Here is a 16599-nt window from a genome sequence, read left to right as displayed (position 1 = left end):
GTTACTGATTTCAACTATAAGATGGAAAAATAAAAACTGACCCAACTTAATTTTTCAGAAAATATTGTGGCAAATTTAACAAACCTATTTCCCAATTCATGTGTTATATGACAAGCTACCATAAACTTTCAATCAGAAATTGTCTCTAGATTTATTCAGAGACTAGAATTAATTTCCTTTTTTTTTTTTCATTTGTTCGGTCCATGGAATAATGAAGCAAGAATGTTCTTTCCTCTCTGTTAAAGAATGTTGACTCCTATCTATTAAGATAGAGGGTCAATGTTTGAAGAGGAATTGGAGTATGTATGATGTCTTAGATTGAATTTCCAAAAGTCTTTTAAGCCTTTAACATGCATCATAGAAGTCCAAACTATAAAAAACCCTGGTCTAAATTTATTTCTACAAAAATTGAATATAAACTAACAAAGCCAGCAACTTCAAATAAATGTTCACTCTAAATTTAATTTGCATTTATGTTGACCTACCCTCATTCATGTTAACATTTGATTCATGAGCTTTATCGTTTTGTGAAGTGTCCAGCCTAACTAGTCTAGGATGTGAGGGCAGCGCTTACCTTGGTTTAGATGTGCGTGAACAATGACTTCCCCTTCAAACAATCACAGTCGTTTTCTCATCAGAGATGGCCGGGAGCAGCAGCAAAGGGTGAAGGAGATCCATCAAGAAATGTCCAGCGTCGATGTGTTCTCTCAATTTACTTCCTGACCTTCAGCGTGCAGCCACACTCCTGACCCTCATGAGATGGAGCCTAAGGGGGAAATGGCACTGAGTACCAATTCCTATGTCCTGTTGTTCTGTGGTCTCAATTAAGTGCTAATTAATTACCACTGGCATCTTTGGCATTGCTTGTCAAATTGCATTTAGGAATATCTTTCCTGTGTTTAAATATCAGTAGTCCAAAATCCAAAGCTAAAAATCCCATGTGTTACTATACCCTTTTTTCTTCCTTTTCAAAGCTGTGTTTTAAAACTCAACAAATGTATCTATAACCACTGAAGGTAGCTTTCAGATACAACAAACAGGAATTGGTATTGTCAATTTTGATTAATAGTACTTCATTAATAAACATCCTGCTATTCAGTCTCCACCTGCACTTGCTGATGTTGCCTGGAATCAATTAACTCATATAATTTGATTTATTTTACAAAGACATTTTGGGATGTGCTGTGCTGATGATAAGGTCCTATTTTAGTAGTTCTTGATTGCAAGTTAGATTGTACCTGAATGGATTTCTGTTTCTGCATGGTTGTGTATACACAAGTGTGTGTTTTGCAAGTGAGCTGGAAGAAAACGCTGCTTGAAGAAGTCTTGAATTAAAGAATTCATTTGAAAACATGGTGGGGGTATTCCCCCTGAATATTCTGACTTGTTCTGAAGACTTCCAAGAAATTCAGATCTTGCAATGTTATGTATGAAGCCATTTTACTTAGCAGATTAGCTAGTCTTCTTTTAAATCAAAGAACAAGAGAGTGTTACTAAGCACCAAAGTTAAAACACTAGCTAGAGCTAAGATATTAGAGCCAGATATTAGATTCAGCTTTGTGTTTAATTTTTTTTCTTTGCTTTGCTTTAAGTGTAATTCCTTTTTCTCCTCTAAACATTTGCAAGCCATGGTTTCCGGATCAATCCATTTGATCCCAGTTACGCACTCTGAAAACATTTCTTAGGCTTCTATAAATTCTTAAGACATGCTAAAGTTCGGTGCAAGTGACAAAGGCCAACTCAAACTGTTTAGGTATAAAAGAGAATTTATTGGATTACTTTACTTAAAGTTCCAGGATTAGATATGACTTTGGGCATGACTAGATCCAAGTGCCAAAGTATCTTGCCGGGAATTTTGCCTCTTTCCATCTCTAATCTCTGCTCATCTTTGGGTTAGCTTCGTTTTCGCTTGAAATCCTTCCTCCTGGCAGCAAGATGGCAGCAGCAGTATTGTATCGTATCAGCCTAGCATCCTCAGGGGCAAGTATGTTTCTCTTTTGCGGTGGGAATAGAAAATTCCCAGGAACAATTCTCCTTGGCCTGGCTTCGATCCCATATTTATTCCGTATTTGTTCCTGATCCGTTCACTGTGGCAGAGGAATGAATGGTTCTCATTAGTTGGACTTGGGACATAAGCCCAACCCTGGAGGCAGGGACTGGGTCAACTCCACTCACACCACAGAGACTGGGAGTGGGCGAGAGGTTTCCCCCAAAAGGAAGAAAAAAGATGCATAGAAGACAAAAAAAAAAGAATCCACTTGTCCACAACAGTAAATTGTAACTACAACCTCTTATTTCCCCAACACAACTATCCTATATCTGAATATAATAGTATTTCAATCAATGAGAGACGTACATGGAGGCTAAGTCACATTAAGCAGCACTGTTGTCTATGACTAAGAAAGGTTGCCTGTCTTTCTTCCATGCTCTCTGGCAAAGTGACATCAAGGCCTAGCAAGCAAAACTGAAGTAATACCCATCCATGCATGCATTCCTTCATCCATGTAACACTAATGAGTCCCTACAGTGAGATAGGACCTGAACTAGGCACTGAGGCTACAAAAATAAATAAGGCAGCTCCTTAAAGAACCTATATGTGGAAGTAGTATAGTGTAGTCACAAGAGATAAGGTTTTGAAGTTACGTAGAGCTGAGTTTCAATCCCAGCTCTTTTACTTATCAGTTGCGTACGTGTAGACAAAGTTCCCATTCCTTCTGTGTTTTAGTTTCCATATCTAAAAATCTGTGTATTGTAAGAATTAAGTGGGTAATATTGATAATTTGCTCAACAAAAGGCCAAGCACATAAGGTCATTGTTCAATAATTAATAGTCATTACTGTGTTTATCAAATGAGATAATGCAAACAAACCACTGTACACAGTGCCTGGCACATAGTAAGTGCTCAGGAAATGGTAATTGGCAGCTGTTATCGTATGAAATAGAACTTGGGACTAAATCCAAAAGGAAACAAAATTTAAAAACCAAGAAATATCTATTACGATAGATTTGGAAAAAGCCTTGAGAATTCATCCAGACCTACCCCATCTTCAGAGAAAACCCTTTATTCAGTTCAGATTTAGTAGAATTTATCTTCTCTTCAAAAGAAGTGTTCCCCAAAGCAACTATCTTCCTTTTTGCTCTCATATTTCATCAGTTTACATAATATTTAATTAAATTATGTAATTACAATAATAAGTACAACTGGTATAAACCTGTTTGGGACTCTCTCCTGGGACTTCTCTCTAGTGGGAACAGATGTGCACAGTTGAGAGTCATTAACTAGCTGCGAACATTCAGTGTGTTGTGGGCATTGGTCAGTATATTTTACAGAGGAAATAGAGAGCTGGTTAAGTAGAAGTGAGCCACTGGAACCTCTGCAGTACTGTAGCGGTCTTCTGCGTGCTCTTATCTTCTTCAATGCCACTGATTCTTGAAAATTTTTCCCATATTAACTTGTATTTCTTAAACTTCTATAGGTGACATGATCAGAACTTTATAACCAGAATCTTAAGCCTGCCTTCTGGTCAGTTTTCCTATTCTATAGTCACAACTATGTACCGGGCAAAAATGTAATGTGAATAGAAAATGGTAGAACATGAAGGATTAGTACTTGGTGCTGCCCTAAATCCATTTCTAACTCTAATCTTAAATAATAGGTTATATATTCATTTCTTAGAAGGAGAAAATAGAAAGTTATCTCACACATTGAAATGACACTAACAACTGGGTAGAATCTAAAAGAAGATTGGAAGTTGCTTCCCATATATGCCTGTCCTAATGCATGAAATTAAGAGACTGTTCTTCCCATTCTTCATGGTGATCTCATGATGATTTTTGAAATCTATTTGTCTACTGTCTTGAAAACCTCAAAATCAGAGTGCCACAAAAATTGGAAGCATGGACAACATATATACTTTAAGATTGGTGGTTTGAGGGAGATTAATGACTCTGTGTTAAATTTTAAGTAATAGTCATTAAAGGCTAAAAGCTAATGAAGTTCTTATTTGTAACCAGGTACTTTTGCTGAGAAGAGCATTAGAAGTAGTTCAATCCATGCCTCAAGAAGTTAAAATTTTATGATCAGAGTAGAAAATAAGCTATCATTACTGCTAAGGCTCAACCAATGGGAGGGTGCTGAGCAAAACAAGGGGCGGGCCCTGTGATGGGTGCTGGAGTGGCCCAGCCCGGGGCAAATAATTACAATATTAATAAATATCAATAGCAGACATTTAAAAAAAGAAAGAAAATAAGCTGTCATATAGAATTGGTCAAATTCAGAAGACACGTGCCTTTCGCTGGCGGTCTGTGAGGTAATTTAGAGTCCTAAATATTAAAGGCATCTTCCACTCCTCAACTGTATTTTAGACTATTTAGATTTTTCTCTAGTAATCACCGGCCACCCAGCAGACACTGACCTTGTATAGAATGGTTCACTATTAAAGATGACTTGAAACCAGATCAGTTCCTTAGATTTGAACTTCCAGGTCTCTGTTCGAATATCATGGAGATCAACTAATTTCACTACTTATGTGAACTATGTCATATGTAGTCATTATAATTTTGAACATTGTGGTATAAATAACAAGTTAAAATTTCATAATTACTTTTGGTGAGAAAAAGAGTTCTGAGCCAAGGCACCTTTTTTAGTTTTTCTTAATGTATTAATTGAAATAGTTACACAATCCAAATCACGTGCTCTGTTCTGTGAAGACCTTATATTAACAGGCATTGCAAAGGTTGGAATGTCCTTCTTCAAGCCAAGTTTAAATGCTGAGAAAGGCACTCTGGTTGGTCCCATTTCTTGGTTCAAGCCTCTACCCTTGGTCCAAACAGCCATAAAAAAACATGGCCAGGTCTACTCACTGGGAGAAAAAGGAATATTCTGATGAGTGCTTATTGAGAACATTGAATGGGGAGTACTGGAAAAAGACACTGGAACAGGTTATGAAAGGGCTAATATGTCCTAATAAGGAGCTGGGATTTTACCTAATGGGTAACAGAAGGCCACTGCTGGTTTTCAAGTCAAGAACATTGATCCACATAAGGAGACTAAAAGAGCCCAGGTGCATGCAGACTCTATCTTGGAAGGCTCTGTAACCTGAGTTTGGGGAGAGGCAATAATAGTGGTTCAGGTATACTTAGGAGAGCAGAAAAGGACAACAACCTTAGCAGAAGAAGCTGGCAAATATTAGGTGATAGAGTCAAGTCTCCCAGCAACCCCTCTAGGGTTCAGAGCTGGGTTCTGGTCCTTGAGGTGGGGAATTGAAAGGCAGAACCAAGTATCAAAACCGCAAATGGAAGGGTCACTTGGGGAAACAGGGCACATATGGCTCAGTCCTGCTGCATCCTGAAATCTATGAACTAGCAGGATGCATAGGCCCTTTAGAAGAAACTTGGGTACAGCTGAGGCAGGCAAGACATGGCACCAAGAATCCCAAGGAAATACCCTTTGTCAGTCTGCATCATCATTCCTACTCAAATTAAAATAACGTGTTCAAACTTACAATCCTTATGAAATTAGAAACCTGGTGTCTCTCAGGTTATCAGAAAGGATTTATGTTTCATCTAGTTGTTTCTGGCTTGATTTCCTGCTTTGGCTGAAACCACAACTCATGCATTGCCTCATCACTTGCCAGTGTTCCCTTATCTTAACAATTCCTCTGCCTTGCTTTCCAAAAGCTCACTCCAGGACATAGCACTTAGTAGACATTTACTGATAATTCATGGAGGATGGAAAGATTACATCACACCCAGCCTAGCAGATAATTGAAAATTTAAACTTCAATAATAGGCATTCCTATTACTACCTTGGTCATTCTCCCTACACCCTCCAGTAGGAAATTTTTGTGGGTTGTCTCTTCCATTTGGCCTCCAACTTTCCACCATGTAATTCTGCCCCAACACCCTTCTTTCATATTCTTTCTTTTTACACACAACCTTCATAAGTCCATTTCATTTTTTATACAGAGAATTTGTTTACCTCTTTTTCTGGCTGTGTTCTAAGGATTATCTTTCCAAAATGGTCCATCAAAATGTTTTGCTTGGGCTTCCCTGGTGGCGCAGTGTTTCAGAGTCTGCCTGCCGATGCAGGGGACGCGGGTTCGTGCCCCGGTCCGGGAATATCCCACATGCCGCGGAGTGGCTGGGCCCGTGAGCCATGGCCGCTGAGCCTGCGCGTCTGGAGCCTGTGCTCTGCAACGGGAGAGGCCACAACAGTGAGAGGCCCGCGTACCGCAAAAAAAAAAAGAAAAATGTTTTGCTAAGAAAGAAAGAAAAAATGATTTTTTTCCCTTAAGAGGAATTCTGCTACCAGCTATTAAATAAGACTTTTTCCCCAGTATACGTGAATCTGTAAGTTGAGCGTAATTGTACCTCCTTTTTACCTAAGAGTGGATTAATATATCTAAACTGACCTGCGGATAGTCTACTGGGATACCCTGTATTATGCTGGCCCTTCTGGCTATCACTGTGTGACAGCATATTAGAAACAACAGTCATGTCAGACCCTACCTCTTGCCTTTCCTCTTGACAATTTATAGATCCGATGCTATTTAGACAGGTGTAGAAGTAATCTCACCAGTGAGGCAATTCCCTTGGGCCATTATACATGCAAGATATTTCAATTCAAAAATGCTATTGGAGGATTTCACTGAGAGCTCCAGTAAAGAAACTCCTGAAACTGCAGTGCTGAAACTAGTAAAAGGGCTCTGCTACAAGAAGCACTCTTCTCACCAAGCTGTTGATACCATTTGAGAAATTTACATCTTGAGACAGCATCGGATGGCGGTGATAACAAGCTCCGTGTCAATGATCCTCCAGGTCTGTCAATTGATCTCATCCCAGGTAAAGCAAGAGCAGTGACTGTCTTATTGCAAAATAAATGCAGACCCCCAAACTGTCAGAAGCACAGCATAAGCTACTTAGTGCCTAAAAGAGAGTGAAATTCTATCAGAAAACCATGAACATAGGGTCTATTCAGTTTCCATTTCAAGGACCATATTTATGTGCTTGGGAGTTGATTTAAACTGCCTCTTGTTTTTCAAATACTCAAACCATCCTACCCATTTTGGGGGGGAAATACTGAAGTTGTGGATAATTGAGAGAAAAAGTCAAAACAGGCAAGGATCTAGCAGCTATATTCAATGTACTGTATTGTTGTGGAACTGCTTCAACACCCTGTCCCTCAACCCTCCCCCGTGTTTGTCCCACCACAAATACCTGAACCCAGGGACGACAAAAACGTGAAAGACCAAGATGACTCACCCTTGCTGAGTAGCAGTGGTCCCTTGGCAACCATGGCGAAAACATCACCTTAGCAGGTGACAGGCACTTGGGCCTTGGCTAGGGCATTAGTGAACAATATTAATCAAGACTAATTAGATAGTTTTTGTTGAAATGTCTCCAAAGTGATGAGCAAAATAAAGCCAACCTAAAGAAAATATTTTAAAACCTCCCAACGAGCATGCTCAGAAAGAGCATTTTAACTTCTTTTAGTTTTAAAATGCTCAACCATTTTCTTCAAAAACTTGGCTTGATCTTCCTGATTCAGTGATAACTGAAGTCATGCCAACTTTGATGTTTTTAGCTTCAGCTGTTTTAGAGCTACATGTGATTTCCCCTCCCCAAAAGGTTGGAGTGAATTTTTTTCTGAGTGAAGGAGAAAGCATATGTTTTAACCCTCATGTGCCTTTTTTGAAAAGGATGAATTAACATCCTATAATATTTTACCTTTGGGCTTAAAATACAGAGTGTGGTTTGAAAGTCCAGGAGACATTTTTCAGAAATCAACATGGAGACTCCAGCTTTCAGGATTAAGTCTGTGGATTTTGGCTGTTTTACCAAATACGTTTGGTGACTTGCGTGTCTGCTGCTATTGTTTTAAAATGGCAGCAGAGACAAGGCAGTTTGGAGACTTGAGCATGACGGACCACACACAAACCTAACTTCAGGACATCAAAAGAACATGAAAACTAATATGCAGAAACACTGGAGCATCTTGAATACATTTTTTTCTAACCAGATAAATGACAGAATGGGAAATAAAAATGAATTTAGAAAGCTTTAATCCACCTGACAGTCTAATTTTCCCTTCTAATTATAGAAATAGGAAGGAAGGAATAAATAATGAGAAGTTAGAGGCTGAGTGGTATCAAATATAACTAATCCCATTGAAGAAGAAGGAACATAGAAGAGAGGGTTGTCAGGGTTGCTTCTGAGAGCCATGTCTACATTCTTTTCTATTTTCAACCATGCCAAGGCTTCCCTCAGATTTCCTTTGGGATCAGTTCGTCATTGGATTTCCTTAGGACACACCAGAGATGGTAAGGAAAAGAAATCAGGGTAATTATGGCTGATACAATGATTAGCTAGAAAGTTAGACAACAGTCCTGGTAATGCAGGACAGATATGTCAAACGGCTCCTATAGTTGATGCAAAACTTAAGTGAGAAGTGGCTTTGGACTTAGGGTGGAACATTCCCCAGGTCACTATAGGTGGAAACATTGGATGATATTTGTGCTTCCAGATCAGACCTAGGTCATTTTTGCAGGTGATGATGCAATGCCAAGTCTAGTAGTATCAGGTTACATTTCACTAAGTCACAACTCCCACTATACTCTGGTACGCACCCAAAACTCTGGATGAACAACAAAAGGAAAGAATTGGTAAAGAAATGACAAATGTCTCACTCTCTTACAATGTCAGAAAAACTACGGGCAGAAAAATTGAAACCAGAATGAAAGAAAGGTTTAAAAGGAAATTGAGTCTGTGTTTACAAAAGGATTCCAGTTCTGGGTGAACTGTCCAACTCAACCAGTTGCTTTGGAGAAACATGATTAAAGTGATGACTGAGGTGTTTTGTGTCCTAGCCTCAGTTTCCTTTAGTCCCCTCTGAGTCCTGTAACAGCCAATCAGAAGGAACCTGGCCCGGAGGCTTGTCAGTGATAATAATTGAAAACATCTGTCCATGTAGCAAGTGTGGGAAGCCAAAGCAGTTCCCTGACAGAGGGAGTTCTCAGACAGCAAAGCCATAACCACGACTGCGTTCATATTCTCCTTCACAGGCTTTTCTCACTGCCAGCTGTCTTTATTCTCCTGCCAGGAAAGCAAGGGGCCTGGGGCTCTTACCCGGGCTGGGGTTAAGTGAGCTGGGACTGGGGGAAGGAGGGGGAAAGGCTGGCTCAAAGCTCTGGGCACAGAGATGAGGGCTATCTGATTGGGAACTAAAGAGACCCAGGACTGGGGGGAAAGAATAGCAAACAGAGGAACCAGTGAGGTATGAGAAGGACAGAGGGATAACAATGTAAGAAGAGTTCATATTCTGCACTCAGAGGACCTGGCTTTAAATCTTAGCACAACCGTTTCTGTGTGACACAGGACAACCTCCATGAGCCTCAAGTTTTTCATCTTTAATATGGGGATAATAATAGTACCGATCTCATAAAGCTGTTGTCAGGAAAAAAATAAGATGATGCATTTGAGTGGCACAAGGCAAGGACTGAACAAACATTAGCTCCTTTATCAGAGAGAGGATGGCTTGCCAGACAACACTTGACGTTTAGAAAAATAGGGGCAGAGACTTCGACTGGAGGGCCTGATACCTTGGTCATGAGTAGCGCTGTTCCTGACCATGTCTATCTGTCTTAGACTGACACACTGACTGTCTTAGACAGTTGCCATGTCGTTGCTGCAAATATGGCTCATCCCCTGGCTGTAGCCTTTTAAAAACTACTTTGCCAACTTGTGTTGCTTAGCTTTTTGTGATCTCAGTACTGACTCTTTCTGGTAGCTTCTCTCTGACCCTAGAGCCATGGTCTGGGCTGCACCAGCTTCTGTCTGATCTAGCTGGCTTCACCTCACTCCTAATGTACCAAGGCCTCATTCCCTCTGTCCCAGCGGTTGGCCAGATCTTTCAGCTTGGTGTTGAACATATCAAGGGAATATCTGGTCAGAGGAATGCCAGTAAAACATTACTTCAGCCAATTGAAGAGAAAATTCCAAATTGTAGGTTAGAGAAAATTTAAAACAAGGAAAGTTGGAGCAAGGAAAAGAAAGAAAATAAAGTTCTTAATAGGAAGACTTAGATGTTTTCCCTGCCTGCAGGAAAAAAAAAAAAAAAAAAAAGCTTTCATTGAGAATATAATAAACCAATAGATTCAGAAAGAAAATATAAACAAAAGATCTTAAAGGGCAACATTAAAAAATGCCAAATTAACCAGGTCATTTCATTGCTTCAGATACTCTGTACATAAATTAACCACCTCTGGAAACTTCATTAGCAGCCACATCACCACAATTGTATGTACAACTAACTCACAGTTATTTGGTGTATGATATTCCCCTGGAAGCTAGAAAGAATAAATCCAGCTTGCAAAGAAGCCGAACTTACTTTTAGGGTGGGGCTTAGGTCCTGAGAAAATCTTGCTTAACACATGGGTGGCAAGAAATAATACAAAAGGAGAAGCTTGGGGAGGCCAACTTTGTATCATTAGTTAAGAACAGTTATGTATTGTATATGCATCCAACATAAACACTTGGCTGAGGATGTTATTCCACTGACAGTGTTTGCCTTTCCTTATGGTCATCAGCTGGTGACTACTGCTACTTGGCTGCGAAGCACTTCATCCATAAAGAAAAGCACCATAAGTAATAATGAGTGTGAGTTTGTGTTCGTTGCAAAGCAAGAATTCAGCTTCAACAAGAGTTTTTTTTGTCCAATTGAAATGAATCAAACTGTTTAACCTAACTGGGCTTCTATAAATCAGGAGTGTTGTCATATTAGTAATCCTCCTAGATAAGGCATGGCAATGAGGCGCCATGCAAGAGTACAAATGTATAAACACAAAATGAATAGATTCCATTGACCCTCTTCTATTCCGCAGCCTTGTACGTCTTCCCTCTATTATCACTATTCAGTAAAATTACCACTTAACCACTGACATTAGTAGATCTTTTTAACCATAGAGAGACTGTATTTTTCCTTTCTATGACTTTCTCTTCAGTATTCATATACAACCAGAGAAAGCTCTGATCTTGTGATGATTATGAGTTAATAAAATATAGGGGTGGGGTGGGTAATGTACATCCATTGGGAACTGGGTTTTTTAAAATATTATAAATATTGAGTAATTTCTTTTAAAAAATGAAGCAGATATATATGTTCTAATTTGAAAGGACTACCAATTTATATCTTTTGTATATATTTCCTTAAATCTCTTTCAGAGAGTTATCCTTGAAATTTAACTCATATATATCTAAATTCACTCTTTGTCTGCTTTGACACCTCTATGCAGCTACAATTTTCCCTTTTTTTTCTATACTTACTTAAGGGCAGCTTGGTTCAAATGCCCCCAACAGCTTGCCTCTCAAGTTTCCAGATTCTTTCTCATCCAGGAAGGCTTTGTAATTCGTCTATAGATGTATCTGATTTCCTTTCAAAATTACTTTTGCCCTGAATGGCACATTCCTGGCACATACACCACCATTCTCCATCCAAATCCCATGTAGACATTATTGATTTGTCACATCACTCTTTCAACTTCAGGGTCCTTCCCCACGGAGCAGACAGCCACCATCAGCCAGGTAAAGCAAACCTGTGTGTCATCTCTGCCAGAGAAGGTCTGTTGGTCCATTGCCGCTATTCTTTTATAGGTGTTATGAAAACAAACACGCAGACTACAGACACACCCTTATGCTTCCAAGAGAACAGGAGGCTCGTGTCTGTTTCCTTAAAAATTCCCAGTGTCTGCCTTTTTGTTTCGTTCTTTATTTTAATAAATAAATGTATGTCTTATAGCAAAAATATACATACATACCCTTTATATGTCTATTATATTTAAAGCATGTACACATATACCTAAGATATTATTACAACCCCTTAAATTTTAGGGTTTCCTTATTTTGCAGCGGAGTACTATGCTTTCCGTGTGTTTCCGAGCGTGTCAACTTTCCTTACAAATCATTTCAAATTTGAGGAAGAAAAGAGTTTAAGCTTTTTTTAAGCGTTAAATTGTTCAACAAGGACATTAGAACTCTTCCAGCCCAACTGTCTGATTTTCCAAAAGAGGAAACTGAGGCTGAGGAAGGCTAAGTGAATTCCCAAAGTCCTACATGCAATAAAAAGTGGAGCCAGGGGAGGAAACCAGGCTTTCTGTTTCTTTGTACACATTGATCTTCTACATCAATTAAAATTGTGTGCATTTACGAGACTAAGGCTTCCTCACTGAATCACCTTTTTCTCCAGGTTCCTATGCTGTGCTGGGTCAGTAAGCCTCAGGGATGTCTACACAATTCTCTAGGTCAGTGAGATGGATTCTTTCTCATTTGGATGATGTAGACATTTCTGGGAAGAAGCAAGACTGCTCAACACAAACCTCATAACTCCTGCATTCTATTTTTGACACCTTAACCTAAAGTAATTTCACACTACCTCATAAAACCTTTGAAAATGGAGCATCCACAGATGATATTTTGCACTTACTGAATTCTCTTTTCCAAAAAAAAATACCTCTAAATGTTACATAAGATTGCTGTATTTCCAAATTCAATTCTCCAGTCATCCTCTGTAATTTTTTTTTTCAAAAGAAGTAAAAAGAGAAGACAGGGGAAAGGAGAAAGGGAGAGGATTGACATGGAAAAGGGCTCAAAGGTTTCACTGATGATCTTGACTTCCCTCCTGGACTTAAGAAACAGAAGGTAACAAGAGTGGCTGTGGGTTTCCCTGGTGGAACAGTGGTTAAGAATCTTCCTGCCAAGGCATGGGACACGGGTTCGAGCCCTGGTCCGGGAAGATCCCACATGCCACAGAGCAACTAAGCCCGTGTGCCACAACTACTGAGCCTGCGCTCTAGAGCCCGCGAGCCACAACTACTGAGCCTGCGTGCTGCAACTACTGAAGCCCGTGCGCCCTAGAGCCCGTGCTCCGCAACAAGAGAAGCCACCACAAGGAGAAGCCTGCGCACCTCAGTGAAGAGTAGCCCCTGCTCACCGCAACTAGAGAAAGCCCGCGCACAGCAACAGAGACCTAACGCAGCAAAAAATAAATTAATTAATTTAAAAGAAAAAAAAAAGGAGTAGCTGTGGACAGCTTTGCTCTGACTGTAGATAGAAAAGTATAAGTGAGTACCTCATTTTTGTTCAGTTCAGCTCACTTTCTGCTTGAGCAAAACATATCTGGGTGAGGAAAAATTTAACCTGCCAGTGACCTATAAAGCAAAATCAATTTGTAATAACAGGAAGGTATAGAATACCCAAATTTCCTACTGCAATGAAAACAGGAGCAAAGTAGAAGGTAACACATCACCTAAACTCAAAGATTTTGCAATCTAATTGAGGGAGATAAAACATATGTGCATGAAATAACTTAGAGATAAAAATAAACCATCAACAATAATGTAATACAATCTGAATGTTTAAATGCCAAGAAAGCAAATAACGAAGTGATCAGAATACAATTCTTAAAGGCTTCCTCGTAGAAACAAACTTAAGTATGGTTTTGCACACAGTGACTGACATACAGTGCAAAGCCATTCAAATGTGTGTGCCCGTAAGGATAGACAAACAGGGAAATGGACCTCCAGACTCTGAATTAATGCAATCTGCTTTCATTATCTTTTTTTTTTTTTTTTTTTACTTTTTTTAATTAATAGATTTTTCAGAACCGATTTAGGTTTACAGAAAACTGAGCAGAAATTACACAGTTTTCATATGCTATCTAGCCCCACACACCCCCAAACACACTTGCAGAATCTCCTCTATTATTAACATCTTGCATTAGTGTGGGACATCTGTTACAATTGATGAGCCAACATCAATACATTATTATTAATTAAAGTCCATAGTTTACATTAAGGTTCACTCTTGCTGTATATTATATTGATTTTGACAAATATATAATAACATATATCCACCATTATAGTATCATGCAGAATAGATCTACTGCCCTAAAAATCCTCTGTGCTCTGCCCAGTCATTCCTCCCTCTCCCCTAACTCCTGGAAACCACTCATCTTTCATTATCTCCAGAGTTTTGCCTTTTCCAGAATGTCAGGTACTTGAAATCATACAGGCTTTTCAGACTGGCCGCTTTCACTTAGCAACATACATTTAAAATTCGTCCAAATTTTTTTTTTTTTGCGGTACATGGGCCTCTCACTGTTGTGGCCTCTCCAGTTGCGGAGCACAGGCTCCAGACACGCAGGCTTGGTGGCCATGGCTCACGGGCCCAGCCGCTCCGCGGCATGTGGGATCTTCCCGGACCGGGGCACGAACCCGTGTCCCCTGCATTGGCAGGCAGACTCTCAACCACTGCGCCACCAGGGAAGCCCCGTCCACATTTTTTCATGGTTTGATAGCTCATTCCTTTTTATCATCAAATAATATTCCATTATTCCATCCCATAGTTTGTTTATCCATTCACCCACTGAAGGACATTCATAATCTTTTGAATTTAAAAACAAAGTTTTTTCAACTTAAGTTTTTTAACCAACGCATTACTCAGGTAGGAAATACAGTTCTCAGAACACATATTCTTTTCACCTTGAGACTTCTTTTTCTAGGGGAGTATGTTGTCATTTTCTATAACATGATAGTAAGTCATCATTTCTCTCCTTATACTTGTGAGTCATGGGCCACCTCACCCTTTTGCTTTCATTCTTTGGTAATGTGCAAGCAAAGCATTTAAAAATATATAACCAAAAGATGAGAGTTACAAAATTAAGTTCTGAATTTTTAAACTGAACATGGTTATTATCAAACATCTCTTGGGGTTTATGTCTTTTCCTTTCCTCTAGAGCTACAAGGATGTTTTGTCTTCACAGCAAATCAGACTATAAATCTAAATTTGAAATTATGCCTTTTTCTCTCTTCTTTAGTCACAGTGTTAATTATATCCAAAGAAACAATTTTATGACTTTTTCAAAAGTGACATCCCAGGCTGTTCTTGATTCTCTAAATGGAGCCAAATGTCACCTGGCGTACCTGTGTCTTCCTTTTTGACACCAAATAACATTGATAACCAAACTACTCTAGCAATAATAATTTGAAAAGCCTCCCCCACCTGCCATTTGAAGGAAATTTTCAATGAAAGCCATTTATTTGGCTCCATAATTATGTATACATTGTTGATTTTAAGACAGCACACAGGAGGCTTTGCCAGAAAATTTTTAAAGTTTAAGTAGAAAAAATAATCACAATATCTTTCTGTCATTTGCTCCTTGTATTTGTTTCCTTAAAATGCACAGCTAAATGCTCTCTACACACAGATATCACTTGGTAGGCGGGGTGTATCTTATTACTGGGTTATTTTCCAGTACATTTGGCGTAGTTAAGGTAAAGTGTATTAACTTTCTCTCAAAATAAAGATGAAAACGGAGTTGTAGCGGTTGCGAATGCTTCAGCCATTGTCAGGAAGTTAAGAACTGACAGGAGGTCCAAATAATCAACTCTGCCTGGTGCATATACCGTAGTTTTCCCCTGGGATATCCAGTCTAATCCTACAATGTATCTGACTGGCATGAATGTAGAATTACTTTCAATAAAGATTTTATTTCAAGCTTGGATGATTTCCCCCAAAACATCTTGTCACTAAGGCAAAGTATATCATAGAATATCTGATTTTTTTTCCCTCCAAGTCAGCTTTTGAGGGTGAAAAATACACATTTCAGCTCAAGCACTCAACTCAGGTCAATTCGCTGTAAAAATCACATTTTAACATATCTAGACTGATTAAAGATTTGCCGCGTTAAAGAAATCGGGGAGCTGTCAAGGAGAACTTACCCTAAAGTCTGCAAATGTAAAGAATAAGTAACACATTTGCTCATCTACAATTTTCACCCCCCCCTGCAGTAAACTCCACGCAAAGAGCAAGCGGGACAGATGCCTCCACAAGCTAACACCGAGCTTCTAGAATATTTGTCTTTTTGCAAGTAAGGAATATTTGAAGGTCACACCTTCCAATAAGTATAAAATTGGTTCCAGGCTATAGGAGAAATATGAATGGCCTGGTCATGATCACACTAAAAATAATCTTCATTTCTCTATTTATCCTTCTCTCTGTCTTCATCCTGTTCCACCTTCCTGATGCCAGATTAAGTCAGAATGTCAGGATAGGGGAACCGTCAGTAGCAGTACACTACTCTATTTTGAATTCACTGCAGTGTTTCACTTGGTGCTTGCTTACATTATTTCAGCCTTGGTGTCACTTTATTTAATTTATGCTTGGTTCATATACACTTAAAAATAGCTTAGGTTACCTATAGTCTCACCCCTTACTCACTAAAAGCACACAAATCACATGGTTTAGTTCTAGTGGGATAGAAGTGATTTTTTCATATTTAATAATTATAGCACATTTTACAATGTTTTAAATTCAAAATCCCTCTTATCTCTATTATTATACTTTATGACTAACATATAATATTATGATAAAATGTATGTGCAAGAATGAAAACTCAGCATGGATAACAGCAGATGAAACTTGAGAGAGGCACAAAAAGGTCTAGATTTGAGTCATAACAGGTGATTACAGAGGTGTGTGCTGAACAATAGACTCATGAGTTAGCCTGACGTCCATATGTACAAGGACAGATGCAGAAACTGGCAC

At 39.1% G+C, this 16599-nt stretch overlaps 1 protein-coding gene across 6 annotated transcripts in view; it reads left to right on the top strand.

Moving 5' to 3' along the window:
- Nucleotides 1-16599, top strand: part of ARHGAP15 (Rho GTPase activating protein 15) — a 623182-nt gene that overhangs the window by 592934 nt on the left and 13649 nt on the right. For 2 of the 6 annotated variants that reach the window (XM_089916866.1, XM_089916867.1), the window contains one exon: nucleotides 639-15554. The exons of the other annotated variants lie outside the window; for them this stretch is intronic. In XM_089916866.1, coding sequence (XP_089772992.1) covers nucleotides 639-723 — 85 coding nt within the window. In that variant the 3' untranslated portion in view covers nucleotides 724-15554. Of the gene's footprint in view, nucleotides 1-638; nucleotides 15555-16599 lie in introns of those variants that run through there. 6 annotated transcript variants of the gene reach the window in all.

This window comes from Delphinapterus leucas, chromosome 8, assembly GCF_059928025.1.
Source record: "Delphinapterus leucas isolate spDelLeu-1000000601 "Yukka" chromosome 8, BTC_Dleu_Yukka2, whole genome shotgun sequence".
Classification (NCBI taxonomy): Eukaryota; Metazoa; Chordata; class Mammalia; order Artiodactyla; family Monodontidae; genus Delphinapterus; species Delphinapterus leucas.
The sequence above is the reverse complement of the archived record's forward strand: the minus strand, read 5'-3'. Positions and strand labels throughout refer to the sequence as shown.